This window comes from Rhamphochromis longiceps, linkage group LG22 (genome assembly GCF_057381845.1).
Source record: "Rhamphochromis longiceps isolate RC_006_pf linkage group LG22, R_longiceps_female_GT1.1, whole genome shotgun sequence".
In the NCBI taxonomy this organism is placed as follows: Eukaryota; Metazoa; Chordata; class Actinopteri; order Cichliformes; family Cichlidae; genus Rhamphochromis; species Rhamphochromis longiceps.
This window is the reverse complement of record NC_140577.1, coordinates 17,333,337-17,347,713: the sequence shown is the minus strand read 5'-3', so window position 1 is coordinate 17,347,713 and position 14,377 is coordinate 17,333,337. Positions and strand designations below refer to the sequence as shown.

Here is a 14,377-nt window from a genome sequence, read left to right as displayed (position 1 = left end):
TTATTTACATGTTTTAAGGAAAACAACTTCACAGCTGCTACACAAGTCAAGAACAGACTTGCGAAAGTGGCCAGATCAGTGTGAAAGCCTGCAATTAAGAGATGCCTTGGTAATGGTTATACTCAAAAACAAAGATAGACTAAACTTTACCAGGAGACATGTAAAGGAGCTCACACAGGTCTCAGCTAAATTATTTGTACACATCAATCCAAATCTTTCTGCGAAAGCAACCCAAGAGTCTCAAGACAAAGAAATGTGATATTTATCAATAGCCAAGTCAGTCACCTGATATCACTCCAACAGAGCATGTTATTCCATTACTGAACACAAAACTGAAGCCAAGGAGACCCACAAACAAGTAAAGGTCTTGCAGAGCATCTTGAGGAAACGCAGCATGTGGTCAGGTCCATGTGTTCTGCACTTCTATCGGTGACTGCCTGACGGGATTTTTACCCAAGTATTGAAGACAATCATCGCTTTTCATACATTGTTAGCTGGTTCAGTTACTTCTCAGCCTCTGAAAATGGGGGACTGTTTAAAAAGGGCATTTATTCCTAAATAGTTGATTCTGTAGTTATGTTAAACTCCCTGAACATCTGCACTTCAACTGGATGCTGTTTGTTTGATTTTAAACTCATTTTAGTGTAGTGGGCAAAAAATATTTTATTCTATCATTCAGGTGATTAAAAACTTACAAACTTACAAATGCAGTTTAATAAAAACACAACACAGAGTTTCATGATGGGAAATATATGATATAGTATTTTTGAAGTTCTCCCATAGAGACTGAAGCCTGGAATATTTCATCCACTGCTTTTGTCTTTTGTGTCGCTTATAGAAGAGTAACACTAAACCACTGAGACTTTAAATACACAAACTTGTTGTCCTTGTCTGTTTTTATGGGTTACAGGTCAGGATGTGTTATGTAACACTGAGTAAATAACTGTCCTTATTTGTTTTCACTTTAAGGGAACTGGTTTGAGTGGAAAACTCTTGACTACATGGCAGGTGTTTTAACAGAAATGTGTCAGAAAGCTTCTGCTGCTGATTCATTTTTAAACTTGTCCCCGTCTTTGTTGAGCTACCACACTTTTTTTTTTCTTAGTAAAATGCCTTTTCCATCCTAAATCCGAGCACGACTCTCCAAATATGACCCAGCTTCATCTCCTAACCCTTTGAGAGTCTTGGAAATGTTCTTACTCAGAAGATTTCCCCTTATCTTGCAATCCCCTAAAAAACCGTCAGTGCTCAAATATGCAGCAGCAGCAGCAGAAGCAGAACTGTACGGCCAGGCATAATACTGGCTTCTGGGGCAGTTTGTCACAGCAATTTTGAAGTGAAGTCGTGATGGATGTGGTGGTGGCGGTGGTGATATAGATTGGAGTACCACTTAGACGTGTCCTTGCCTTGCCTGTGACAATCTACTACCTCTCTCTGTGTGCACATGTGCACAGAGGTGGGTGTTTGTGCTTCAGTTAGATTGTGCTTGCAAACAGTGCTGTGCCCATGTAACCACATGCAACTTCATACAGTTGAAAAGCAGCCCAGAGCCTTCTGCTCACATCCCCAGCTCAACAAAAATATAAAAAGTGAATACAAGCTGAGCCAACCTCTATCAATCAAACAGCAACACGTCTGACAGGTCGTGCTTTTTATTGCTCCATCTGTTATCAGGAGCTGCAGCGCACGTCCGTCTGCTGCTCTTCACGCAGTTTTTTCCAGGCTCGGGTCAGATCCGTGTCAGACCCATCATCATGTAACCCCACCTCGAAGGACAAACCCCATCCCAGAGCCTCTCCGCCAGCGCACGAACACGTCTGCACAAAACTAACAACATTGAATTTGACGGGCCTCAAATTAAAGGCCTCGTTCACTACGAGGCCTGCGCTTCGGAGGGAAAGCTCCAAAAATACTGAGAGGCTGTTGGTGTTCGACAACAAGGAAGGAAATACAAGAGTGGGTGAGATGATCTTGGAATTCGTCCATGCAGGCTTTCAGAGGGAAACTTATGGTGCGGATGTTTATGGATTTGTGGAGGAGGGAAATGATAGGCCTCTGGCAGAAGGATCCTCCTTGAGGCAGAGGGATAGATCATGTGACCACTTTCTTGGCGCTGACAGCTGTTGCCTCCATCTGTACAGTAGATGACCTTATGCTGATCTTCTTCTCTGTACTCAAGTGTGACACCGCACTACTCTCATGCACCGTGCACATTGTAGTTGCAGAATAGAAAAGCTGACAGTGCTCTTCTTTTCTGCATTTAGCTTTGGGTAGACTGTTCACCTAATAGCTGCTTAAATCATATTAACTTAACCCAGTAGTGCTTCTGCTGGTCCAGAACAGGTCTAATAATCAATTTTGATACTTTATAGAAAAACCATTTCACAGGAGTAAAAAAAAAAGATCATATCCTTTAATAATGTTAGAAACAAGCTCTTATATCTTCCTCAAATGCTTGATTTGAATTTAATGTTAGGAATATTATAATGGACCAAGCAGTGAAGGAACATCAGGCACAGGTTAAAGTCCCTAAAAAAGTTTTTTTTAAACCCCCCAAACCCCTAATCGTAGGCCCATAAAAGAGATCAAAGTAATAGAACTCTGTAACAAAGTAACAGAAAGCTGTCAACAAACAATACTACTGACTCAAAAAAACTGAACTACTTAAACAAGACCAAGGAGAAACTTAAATAGTGGTTGATCAGCCCACAAAGACACAAAAGGGGGTAGAACACACAACTCCCCCCCCCCCCCCCCTTCACACTTGCTCCGCCCCTTTCCTCCCTTTTTAGCTCATCAACCAAAAGACTGGGAGCAGCTGCTACTGAGATAACTCAAAAGACAAAGAAAGATCAACTCATACACAGAACAGTGTAAACTAAAATGAGTGCACTTATTTCAGAATACAGTAAAGAAAATTAATTCTAAACCAAAACCGATTCTTCATTCCACTGTAAGTTAAGCCATATATTTAAAGAAAGAAAAATATAAGTATAGTATAGTGTTATGTGTAAGTCTCTATTGTAGCACTGATGTTTAGTTGATAATCCCACTGTTTGTGACTGTAACTGCAGCCACCACAAAGATGTTTCAGAAAATGTTTGGACGTGATCGTTGCTGTTTGTGGACCAGTTGCTGTAATGTTGGAATCCAAATGTTTGCTTTAAAATAGGATTTCAGCTGTTTAACAGGACTATGCACCAGTTGTTGTACATTCGTCATTTCATAATGCTCCAAATGTTTTCTGTGGGTGACAAGTCAGTTCAGCCCCCGCACTCTTTTATTATGGAGAGGCATGCTGTTATTATGTGTTAAATGTAGTTTTGTTGGATTGTAGCATGTGTTTTGCTGCAAAAGCTGGATGTGTTCTTCATAGCTACAGCCATCATGTGGCATTTAAACGGTATGTTGGTACAAGGTCTGATGGTCCCACTCGTCTTTAGCATAATGTTTGATTTGTTTCTATTGACGTTTCTATTGTTGTTATGTTATTATGAATGTTGGGTCTAAGTTTATGAATAGAAACACATAAAGATTACTTGTATTGCAAGTCCCACAGACCAAAGTGCTGTGTGTAACAATAGGTTTCACAGAGAATGGCCTAAAAAGGAGTAAATATCCAGTGAGCAGCTGAAAGAAGGCTGAAAATGCCTTGTTGATGCCAGAGATCAGAGGTGACTGTAAAGTAAGTAACTCAAAGAACCACTTGTTACAATCAAGGTATGCAGAAGAGCATCTTTAAACATACAACATATTGAACCTTGAAGCAGATGAGCTACTGCAGCAGAAGACCACACCAGATGGCAGAAGCAAAAAACGGAATCTATAATTCACATATGCTCACTAAAACTGGACTATTAACAACTGGAAATATTCACCTGATCGATGAGTCTTGAGCTGTACTGCAACATTCAGACAATAGGGTCACAATTTGGTGCAGAACAACCTTCAAGTATGGATCCATCCTGGTAGACAATGCTGACAATGTAACCAAAAGGCCCCCACAGTCATTAGAGCCCAATCCAACAGAGCACCTTTGTGATGAGGGCGAGCAGTAGATTCATACCATCTGTGGCAACTGTATCATACTGTGTGCCATTAAGAATTAAAGCAGTTGTGAAAGGAAAAGGGCGTCCAACCCAGAACTAACAAGGTGTTCCTAATGAAGTGTTGCTTGGGAATTAAAGTGGTCAGCAATATGAAACGTTTTCATCATTTTAGGTTTCAAACCAATTCCCAAATACTTGCACAAAAAATAGTTGGATAAGGAGATTTGGATTACATGAAACCCCAAAACCAATATAATCTGCATAATGCTTCAATAGAAGAGGATGTTGAGTCTTGAGGTATTTGTGTTTCAGGCTTCAGATGAACTCAGCAGAGCTGGATGTATTTGGTCCATGTGTCCTTGTTAATCAGGGACCAGGGGACAAATGAGGGTGGGAGGCCTTTTCTGATGATGGCTGCTCCCAGGGAAAAGTCACATCTGTGTCCTCTCCTGAGGTCAGCTTTTCCTCGCTGTGTGTGGCAGTGATCTAAAAACTGTGCTGACTGCTCACCAAACAAACATGAGAAATGCACTCAGAGGCTGTATTACAGGGAGAAGTGAGGGGGGTGCGTCCACACAGGCTGTGCGAGGAGACAGATTACATCTGGCTCGAGGGAGGAACTCATTAGATAGGATAACATCTTAAGACACCTTTTTCAAATCAGATATTTAACATTATTTTATACAGGAAAAAGGTAAAAACAAGCAGATGTTATTACAATTTTAATTATAAATGCTATAATTTTTTGGTTTTTTTTTTTACTAATTCTTATTTAATTTGTTCATCTTTGGTTTTTTGCCTACTGTTGCTATGTTATGGTGGGTTATTGATAAGAATTACCAATAGACAGCAATATGTCATGTTTAGCACAACCTTTGCCCTCATTTGCTGCAGACACGGTTTAATTATTAAAAAAACGTTGGTACAATTTTATCATGGCACTGAGCAAGATCAATCAACGACAACAGAAACTCGCAAGGATGCAGAGGCAGGTTTAAACATTGCTAAAGCAAAGTGAGTGAAAAAACAAGTACACATACTGTGTTAAAATGTCTTACAGATGGATGTAAAAAAGTCAGCTTACGCGTTGAATTAAATATCACGATCTCATCCTCATACTGGGATTACACCATTAAAGGAGACTTCAGTAAATTTAGAAAATTTGCAAATTCCTGTGCGCAAGGCCACACTGACAAATACATGTATGAATGAATGCACACAAACACATTTCTTACACAGTCACAACTAAAAGTTTTGGCAGCGACACAAATGTTTAATTTGATATGATTTGCCGCATCAGTTTTAATGTTTTTTCAGGGTGTTTTTAATGACACACATTTCATCCCTTGTACCCTCTCTTTGTCAAATCTTTGTCTCTGTGAGTGCCTGTTACACTAACTCCTGTGTTTTTTTCTGGTGGTCACTGATCTTTTGTGCTTTGAGGGCTTTTGGTATAGTCTTTATGTCTTGTTACCCTGATGTTTCCACTTGCCTTCTGTCTGTGTATGTAACCTCAGTTTGGCTGTGTTTAAACCCTAGAGCCTTCCCTCCTGATTTCTTCTTTGTGTTTGTGGACATTGGTATTTTATATTCTGGATTTGCATTAGCAACAATAAAGGCAATATATGTTTTTTGTTTTTTGTTTTTTTATTGCCTTGTCAAGTCTGTCTGTCCTATCGTCCTGCATTTCATGACAACTCCCCACATGAACAGATCAGGTCAACCCATTTTTATATCCGTGTCTGCTCTTCCTGAAAATGATCTGGAAGATTAAGTTAACTGCAGATTGTCTGATGTTTCCTGATGTGAGCAGTTCACCTTCCTCTAAAACATGGGCCGTTTTCCTAGTCTTGCTAATCAAGAGCTTCAGTCGTAAGTGTATAAAAAACCTCACTGCTTGAACAGTTGCTATCCAACTGTGTACTGCCCTCTAGTGGCCTGATTCTTGTGTTACACACAGAGTGACATTACAGTAGGGTTTCTCATGCTGTGTGTGGTGTTTTTCAGTCTAAACTCCATCCACTGAGGAAGATCATGTAACAACGTTAAAAGCTGAAGAGCTGTCAGACTTCTGCTAATGGATCTTGTTATCGGTCAATGCAAATGTATATCAAAACAAAGCAGACATAATTTATTGGTGGTTTTCATATTTTAATTGGCCATTTTAACCACATAAAACACTTAAGCAGACACACATTAGAGGAATAAATTAAATTGAACTGATTAAATTAAGATAAATCATTTACAGGCAATAAGAACATCTTCCTGCATAGTGTTACAGTAATTTAAAGAGCAGCTGATCTAAAATAAAATGCTTAACTGTCATGTTTTTGGTTGCTTTGTGTAGTTCTATTCAGCTGTGAAGGTGCAGTAGATTCCCCAGTGATCACTAGTGTAGCGTCCACAGTCCAGCTTCTCCAGCCCCACCAAGGCCATGTGATCAGGGGCCAGACGTGGGACTCCACGTTTGATAGCCGGGCGGAGGTAGATTCTGTCAAAGCGGAAGCGAGCAGGTGTAGAAATATTCTGATTGGTGTTAGTAGTGGTGTCCCACGTGTAGCGGCAGTGCTCCTGCTTGCCGAGTCGCTCCCACACATCACAGACAGTTGCAGGCAGGCCCACCTTGGTCACCTGAGACGGGTCCAGAGAAAAGAGTTACTGTGATTACTTGTTACAAGTTTACTGGCTGTATCTGAGTGGAAGGAGCAGCGTCTGACCTCCGCGTCCCTCAGGTTTGTGTCTCCCCCAAACACAACAGTGACATCATCAGGTGCATGTTTAAACCTCCACTTCACCACATGCAGCTGATTCATACGCTCTTTAGAACATGCCTTAAAGCTCTCAAAGTGAGATGTCATCAGGCACAGCTTCTGGCCATCGACGATCACCTGATTTTTGCAAAGGAAAATGTTCCTGAGCGTCACGTTCAGCTGAGCTCATGCATGTAAAGAAAATATCAGAGATGATTTTGCACACACCTGAGCAACAAGCAGGTTCCTCATCATCTGAGTTGTACGATAAGGTACTATCTCACTCTCCACAAATGTGACTCGTGACTTTTTCAGCAACATCCCTGTGAAGTAACCTTCCTCAGCACCTGGTCAACACAAGTCAGGAGGAAGTTGGAGACTTTTAAAGGCAAAGACCTTCAAAGGAAATCCTTTGTCAGGTGATCATGGGCTAGATTGCACATAATAACTGAAAGCACACAATATCACAGTGAATACACTGCTGCTATGATAGTGGGCTTATAGTGGGATTTATTCCACTCATCTCCAGCTCCATGTGTTTGTTTTATATCTCTACTAGGACAGCTTTGAATGATTCATTACTCAAAACTGTCTGAAACAAGCTGTTATGGCTCCTCCCCCTTCAAGCAGCCTGACGTCTGACTTACTAGAGTTACTACTTCTAGACAAAAGACATGAAATTCAAGTGTTTATAGCCTGAGCGTTGACACCCAGGATTTACCTAGCTTCTCCAATTTCAAATTTATTCTTTGAAAATGCAGAATCATAGTAACAATACATACAGTATGTTGGATGTGAGAGAAAACAAGAAACTACCTTACAATATAAAGCGCCTTGAGGCGACTGTTGTTGATATTTGGAGCCGTATAAATGAAATTGAATTGAATTACATACAGTATGTGCTGGATGTGAGAGAAAACCAGGAAAACCAAAACAGGCTCAAACAGCTGAGCTTCTCCAAAGTGTATCCATGGCCTGTGTAATAATCTTGTAGTGTTGGTACAACAGTCAGGTTTAAAAAAACAGTGAAGGAAGAACACAGATGTTTTCTTTGCAAGCTCCTTTGACAACACAGATGTTAATAATATTAACTAAAGTCCCTAACAGCTCTCCTCATGTGTGACACTACGTGAAGCCAAAGCAGTTCAACTGCATTCAGCCATTAATCACCATTTGATCATTCATACATGGACTTTTCCTACCTGTATCTGACATACTGTACCTTCAATCATCAGGTAGCTCGCAAACCGTTTCTTCAAGAACTGGACATAAGGGGGAATGAGCTCCTGCAGGAACACCACATCAGGTTTGTATCTGCATTTACAAACATTATCTTTTATAATATTAACTCTCACATATATGCAGCCTTTAGCAACATTTCCCGTAAATGATGCCTAAAAGTGTAGCATGTGCTTACAAGTTTAAATATTTAACCAGGCCTCTGGCACGCTCTGGACGTTTTTCCCCATTAATCCCGTCCACGTTCCAGGTGATTAGGGACAGTTTAAAATCCTCTTTTTCTGAGGGTTTCTGTGTGGCAGCAGGACTGTTGGCTGGACTGGCACCTGGAGTGTCGGCCGGAATGTAAGCAGGACTTCCATCAGGACTGTCATCAGCCAATTCCATCCTGCAAATTTTTCACACAGTCAGTCAGCTCAAACACAAAGAATCATAGGTGAACTTTACCATATGTAGGAGAACAGACAGCAGACTTACCAGTCATCTGGAGTAGTATCTTCACCACTGTGTGTTTCAGAGTCGCTCTCCATGTCAGCTTCAACAAACTAGTTCAAGGCTCTCTGAAAGAAAAGTGACAAGAAGGTTTTGCTTTCTATTCATTTACTATAACTGAAAAAGGGCTTGGCTGCAAATACACCCAGGCAGTTTCTCAGTATGTTTATTTGTGTACTTGTGTCCATGGTTGCAAACAAATATGGTTCATAGTATGTTGACAAGTTCTTGCTCCACCCATTCTATCAAGGTATGTGGCGGGGGCGTGGTCTTTGGCAGAGGAGGGGTGACGCAATGAGCTCGCGGGGCGGCGTGGAGGCGGGAAGGAGCAGGTGTGCAGAACTGTGTTAATGAGAGAAACCTTTCTTATGTCAAAGGAGCTTGCAAAGAAAAGCGTCTGGACTTCTTTAAGTTACTTGAAGATGTTTCACCTCTCATCCGAGAAGCTTCTTCAGTTCTAAGGTCAAATGGTGGAGAGTCCCAGATATAAACCTAGTGGGAGTAACCCCCCACAGAGGGACAAAAGGACTCCCTGATGATCCTCTAATCGCCTGAGCCAAGGTGTGAAACTGGGCGTGGGTCCCAATCAGCCAGAGTTTCGGGTGAGTTCATTGTGAAACCTGGCCCCACCTTATCATGCGAATTCCTGAGGTCAGATGGCCCAGGATGTGAGTGGGCGTTAAGGCGTCTGGGAAGGGATCTCAAAACTGGATTATAGATGGCAGACAGTTGGTGTCGTAAACCACCGCCTCTGTTCAAAGATGGTCGCTCACAGTGGACACTCCTCTTTCTTTGTTTGTGCAGTGCCGGAGGTGCCCCAGGCTTCCCAGGGTTTTTTTCCCTTTGAGGTACTGTACAGCAGGCAGCCGCGGGGGGTACTCGACCTGATTAAGGAAAACTGGGAGGAAGGGTCGAGCCCCGCAAAGAATGAAATTCAATAAGTGCTGGACTTGAAAGCAAAGTTGGACAGGTTTGGGAGGCTATCATGGGAGAATTTGCTCCAGGCCCAGCAACGTCAGCAAACCCTGTACAACAGAGCGGCTAGGCTCAGGCAATTTTCACCGGGAGACGAAGTGCTTGTATTACTCCCTTCCTCCAGCTCTAAACTGCTCGCCAAGTGGCAAGGGGCCCCTGTGGTCACATGGCAGGTGGGGGACATTGACTATGAGGTCGCCCGGTCGGACAGGGGAGGAGCGCTGCAGATTTACCACCTTAACCTCCTTAAAACAACACATCTCCCCTCTCTGGTTCTGAACTCCCCTTTCTTAAAAACCCAGAGAGATTATAGTTGCCCTACGTTGAAGAACACCAAACCCTCTTCCTATTTTATTGCTTATTTTCATCGACAATTCTGCTAATTTTATGTGTGTGTGTCCACCCTAGGGGAGCTGGTGTACCACCTTCTCCCGCTAGTTGGAGGCAACTTTTACACACATTTCTACACTCCTCTCTTTTTTTTCTTTTCCTGTTTTTGTTCCCAATTTTCAAGATTTTTAACCCCATTTTTCACTGTTTTTACACACACATCAACTTTTCCCACACAACCATTCTCTTTCATCTCACAACATACTTGCACTCACATTTCTTACCATACAGTCAAATATTGAGTTTTATCTCTGGCCGCTGGGTGAAACATCCGCCGCTACTGGATCTAGATCCCATATTTACATTCAGAGCGTCCCCTGCAATGGCCTTCTTCCCTTCTCGGCAGAAAAGTGCTAAAATACCGTCACTCCGCACACTGTATTGTGCAGACGTTATCAACAGTGGACTCGAACCACCGTTCCCTGTGATGGACCGGTGTTTTTGCAATTACTTTCTGGCAGACGATTGCTTTTCTTTGCACAACACCGGAACCGAACACAAGCCTGGGGACTCGAACCCCAGGATTTTCCTCCCGGAGACTCAAACTCCGGAGCAGCAAGCACTTCACGGCTTGGCCAGACAAAAAACTCCTCATGACTGTATACAAAGTTAGCTACAACTCACCCATCTGCAGGAGTCCCCTCAAAGTTGATGGTCTCGGTGGTGACTGAAACACACGGTTCTGTGACTCTTCCATTTCCTTCGCTTCAACAGCTGGTAGGACAAAGGTACCTTTTCCCTCAGGGGTGATCAGCCCCTCCACGAAACCGTTGTTCAGCGACCACATGGACTATCATGTCGACAACGCCATTTTGTTGTGGAAGTTTTCCATTTAAATAAAGCCTGCAGACGAGCGGTGAGCGGTAGCTAACATTCTTTAATCAAACACACAAAGAACAGACAACCAAGCTTGATGAAGTCCCTGCATGACTGCGGGACAGACGGTCAGCAGAGTCTCCCTGAGCCTAGCATGGCTCTCAGTTAAATACCTTCTCCAGGAACAAAAGGCAGTACACAGCTGTTTCACACCTTAAAGCCTGGAGAGAGGCTGAAACCGCTGCTCTGGTGAGCCTGGTTAAGGAGAGAGATGAGTTGGGGCCGGAGGTGCCAAATTCCACCATTCCCACCTCCCTCCATTGTAATGACCATCTCACACAGACCCAGAGAGCGGATGTTGCTGCATTGCAACGGCGCTTTGCTGATGTATTCTCCCCCCTGCCGCCTTATGTCTCTCATAGAGCACCATATTAACAATAATATTAATAATAATACATTTTATTTGAAGGCGCCTTTCTAAAACCCAAGGCCACCTTACAAAGAGAAAAAGACATCAATAAAGCAGTAGATTAAAATAGATTCTAATCCATTAAAATATTAAAAAAAAACAGCAAAATATAACCACAAACAACAAATAATAATAATTTAAAAAATCAAACACACGATTTGACAGCAAGTAAAATCTGTATTAAAGTGAGTAAGCCCGTTTAAACAAGTAGTTTCTGAGTTTGAGTTTGTTGTGACTGAAATAAGGGAAGGGAATCTATATTTCTTAAGGCTGAAGGAACTCTGTGCCCCATAGTGATAAGGCGAGCAGAAGGAACAACAAGATGAGTGGCAGATGAAGATCTGAGAGAGCAGGAAACAGTGGTGATATGAAATCAGATCACAGAGATAAACATGAGAATTAAGATTTTGAAGTTTATCGTGGCTTCTGTGGGCAACCAGTGAAGCTGTTGAAGAATTGGGGTAATATGGTCTCTTAAGGGAGTACGAGTTATGACCCGAGCTGCAGAATTCTGAAGAAGTTGAAGTTTATGGAGGGACTTATTGGAAAGACCAAATAGGAGGGAGTTGCAATAATCGATCTGGGAAGTAATAAGACTATGGACAAGGATGGCAGCAGCATGGGGAGTAAGGAAGGGACGAAGTCGGTTAATGTTGCGTAAGTAAAAGTATGCAGACCGGGTTATGTAATTAATGTGAGACTGAGATGGGAGAGTACTGTCAAGTATGACACCCAAACTCTTTACCTGCAGGGAAGGAAGGGTGGGGGAATTTTCAATATTAATGGAGAAACTGTGAGATTTGGTTAAGGTAGAGGCTGTGCCAATGAGTAAAACTGTTAAGTTTGAGAAAATTGGAGAAGAACCAAGATCTGATCTCCATAAGATAGTTAGAGAGGAAGGTAGGTGGAAGGGATGAATTGGGTTTGGAGGAAATGTAAAGCTGGGTGTCATCAGCATAACAATGAAAATTAATATAATATTTTCGGAATATTTGGCCAAGAGGGAGCATGTAGATAATGAATAAAAGAGGCCCTAATACTGAACCCTGGGGGACACCAGCAGAAACAGGATAGAGACGTGAAGAGTGTGATTTAAGTTGGATAAACTGAGTGCGGTCTGAGAGATATGAGATAAGATAAGATAAGATAACTCTTTATTGTCATTGCACAGTCATACATAGTACAGTAGTACAATGAAATTGGAAAAACTGTCCTACGTCGGCACTACATATAACACAACACGACACGATATGACACATCACAACGTAACAAACAACACAACACAGTATATTAACTTAGTATAAAAAAGAAGAATAAGTGTATGTGTATTGCACACTGTTATTATTGCACATTAATTATTATTGCACCTTGTTATAAATATAAATATTATTGTTATTGTTTTAAACATTGTTACCTCCCCCTAAAAAGTCCAGGGAGGTATCCAGTCAGGTCAGCTATTTACATTGATCAGGGCTATTGCCCTGTTGTAAAAGCTGTCCTTGAGTCTATTTGTTCGGGACCTCAGCAGCCTGAACCTCCTGCCAGACGGCAGCAGCTTAAACACCCGGTGTCCTGGGTGTGTGCAGTCCCGTAGGATGCTGCGTGCCCTCTTGAGACAGCGAGTGCTGTACAGGTCCTTCAGGGAGGGAAGAGGATGTCCAATGATTTTTTGGGCCATATTGATGACCCTCTGGAGTGCCTTTCTGTGTGCTGTGGTGCAGCTGGAGAACCACACACCGATGCAATATGTCAGCACACTTTCAATGGAGCAGCGGTAGAAGACGGTCAGCAGCTCCTTCTTCAGGTCCATTTTTCTGAGGATTCTCAGAAAGTGGAGACGCTGTTGGGCCTTCTTTAAGACCGCAGAGGTGTTAGAGCTCCATTGGAGGTCTGTGTCTATGTGCACACCCAGAAACTTGAAACTGGAGACCCTTTCCACGCACTCCCCGTTGATGCTGACAGGCTGCAGCTCGGACTTCCTCCTTCTGAAGTCAACTACCAGTTCTTTTGTTTTGGTGGTATTGAGGTCCAGGTTGTTGTCTGCACACCAATCTGACAGCCTCTGAACTTCAGCTCTGTATGCAGTCTCATCTCCCCCTGAGATGAGCCCCACCACAGTGGTATCATCTGCAAACTTGATGACTGTGTTGTCTGGGTGGGAACTAACACAGTCATGTGTGTACAGAGTGTACAGTAGGGGACTCAGTACACAGCCTTGTGGAGAGCCGGTGTTGAGGCTGAGGGCTGAGGAAAGATGAGGCCCCACTCTAACTCTCTGTACACGGTCTGAGAGGAAGTCTCTGATCCAGCGGCAGGTGGTGGAAGGAAGTCCAATTTCCAGCAGTTTATCTATTAGTCTGTCCGGGAGTATCGTATTGAAAGCAGAGCTAAAGTCAACAAAGAGCAGCCTGGCGTAACGGCCCTGCACTTCCAGGTGAGAGATGGTGGTGTGGAGCGTTGTAGCAATGGCATCTTCAGTTGATCTGTTAGCTCTGTATGCAAACTGGAGCGGGTCGAGTGTGGGTGGCAGGCAGGACATGATGTGACGTCGGACCAGTTTCTCAAAGCACTTCATTATAACAGGTGTTAGAGCAACTGGTCGGTAGTCGTTGAGGCTGCTAATGTTAGTACGCTTTGGCAGTGGGACAATTGTGGCTGACTTTAGGCACGGCGGGATGCAGGACTGGGACAGTGAAGTGTTGAAGATCTTAGTGAAGACCCCAGCCAGCTGGTCTGCACACTCTTTTAGGACCTTTGCGGTTACCCCATCTGGTCCGGTGGCCTTCCTGGGGTTCACTGCCCTCAGTGTGCGCCTCACCTCATATTCCTGCACTATGAGGCTTGGGCTGCTGCTGTCCGATGTTTTTGCTGCTGCTGCCTCTGGTCCCTTCACCTCAAAGCGTGCGAAGAAGTGGTTCAGCTCCTCTGCAAGCTCCGCGTTACCCTCAGTCAACGTGGTATTGCCAGGTTTGTAGTTGGTTAAGTGCTGAACTCCCTGCCATACCTGTCGTGAGTTGTTGGTGGTGAAGTGGTCTTCGATCCTTCTCTTGTACGCTGCCTTGGCCTCTCTGATGCCTCTTTTCAACTGAGATCTGGCTGCACTGTACTGCATACCATCACCGGATCTAAAAGCGGCGTCATGTTGCTTCAGCAGGACCTGGACCTCTTTAGTCATCCAGGGTTTCTGGTTGGAATAC

General features: G+C 43.1%; 1 protein-coding gene across 3 annotated transcripts; it reads right to left on the bottom strand.

Moving 5' to 3' along the window:
• Window positions 1-6,189: 6,189 nt before the first annotated feature.
• Window positions 6,190-10,896, bottom strand: LOC146643829 (tyrosyl-DNA phosphodiesterase 2-like). Of its 3 annotated transcripts, none has more exons than XM_085395874.1 (7): window positions 10,520-10,896; window positions 8,516-8,598; window positions 8,217-8,426; window positions 8,022-8,113; window positions 7,028-7,146; window positions 6,767-6,937; window positions 6,190-6,680 (listed from the first exon to the last, which is right to left on the bottom strand). In XM_085395874.1, the coding sequence occupies exons 2-7, from the start codon at window positions 8,566-8,568 to the stop codon at window positions 6,399-6,401; spliced, it is 927 nt and encodes a 308-aa protein (XP_085252000.1). In that variant the 5' UTR covers window positions 8,569-8,598; window positions 10,520-10,896; the 3' UTR covers window positions 6,190-6,398. The 3 variants fall into 3 exon arrangements, with proteins under 3 accessions (XP_085252000.1, XP_085252001.1, XP_085251999.1); XM_085395875.1 differs by lacking the exon at window positions 10,520-10,896 and adding an exon at window positions 10,120-10,496; XM_085395873.1 differs by lacking the exon at window positions 10,520-10,896 and having other exon boundaries at window positions 8,516-10,065.
• Window positions 10,897-14,377: the final 3,481 nt, after the last annotated feature.

Bases quoted from the DNA above. Each gene is read 5' to 3' on its own strand.
- LOC146643829 (XM_085395874.1), bottom strand. From the start codon at position 8,568: ATGGAGAGCGACTCTGAAACACACAGTGGTGAAGATACTACTCCAGAT. The intron at 7,147-8,021 runs GTACAGTATGTC...TGTGTTGACCAG, and splicing joins GAGCTACCTGATGATTGAAG to GTGCTGAGGAAGGTTACTTC. The intron at 6,938-7,027 runs GTGTGTGCAAAA...TGCAAAAATCAG, and splicing joins GGAACCTGCTTGTTGCTCAG to GTGATCGTCGATGGCCAGAA.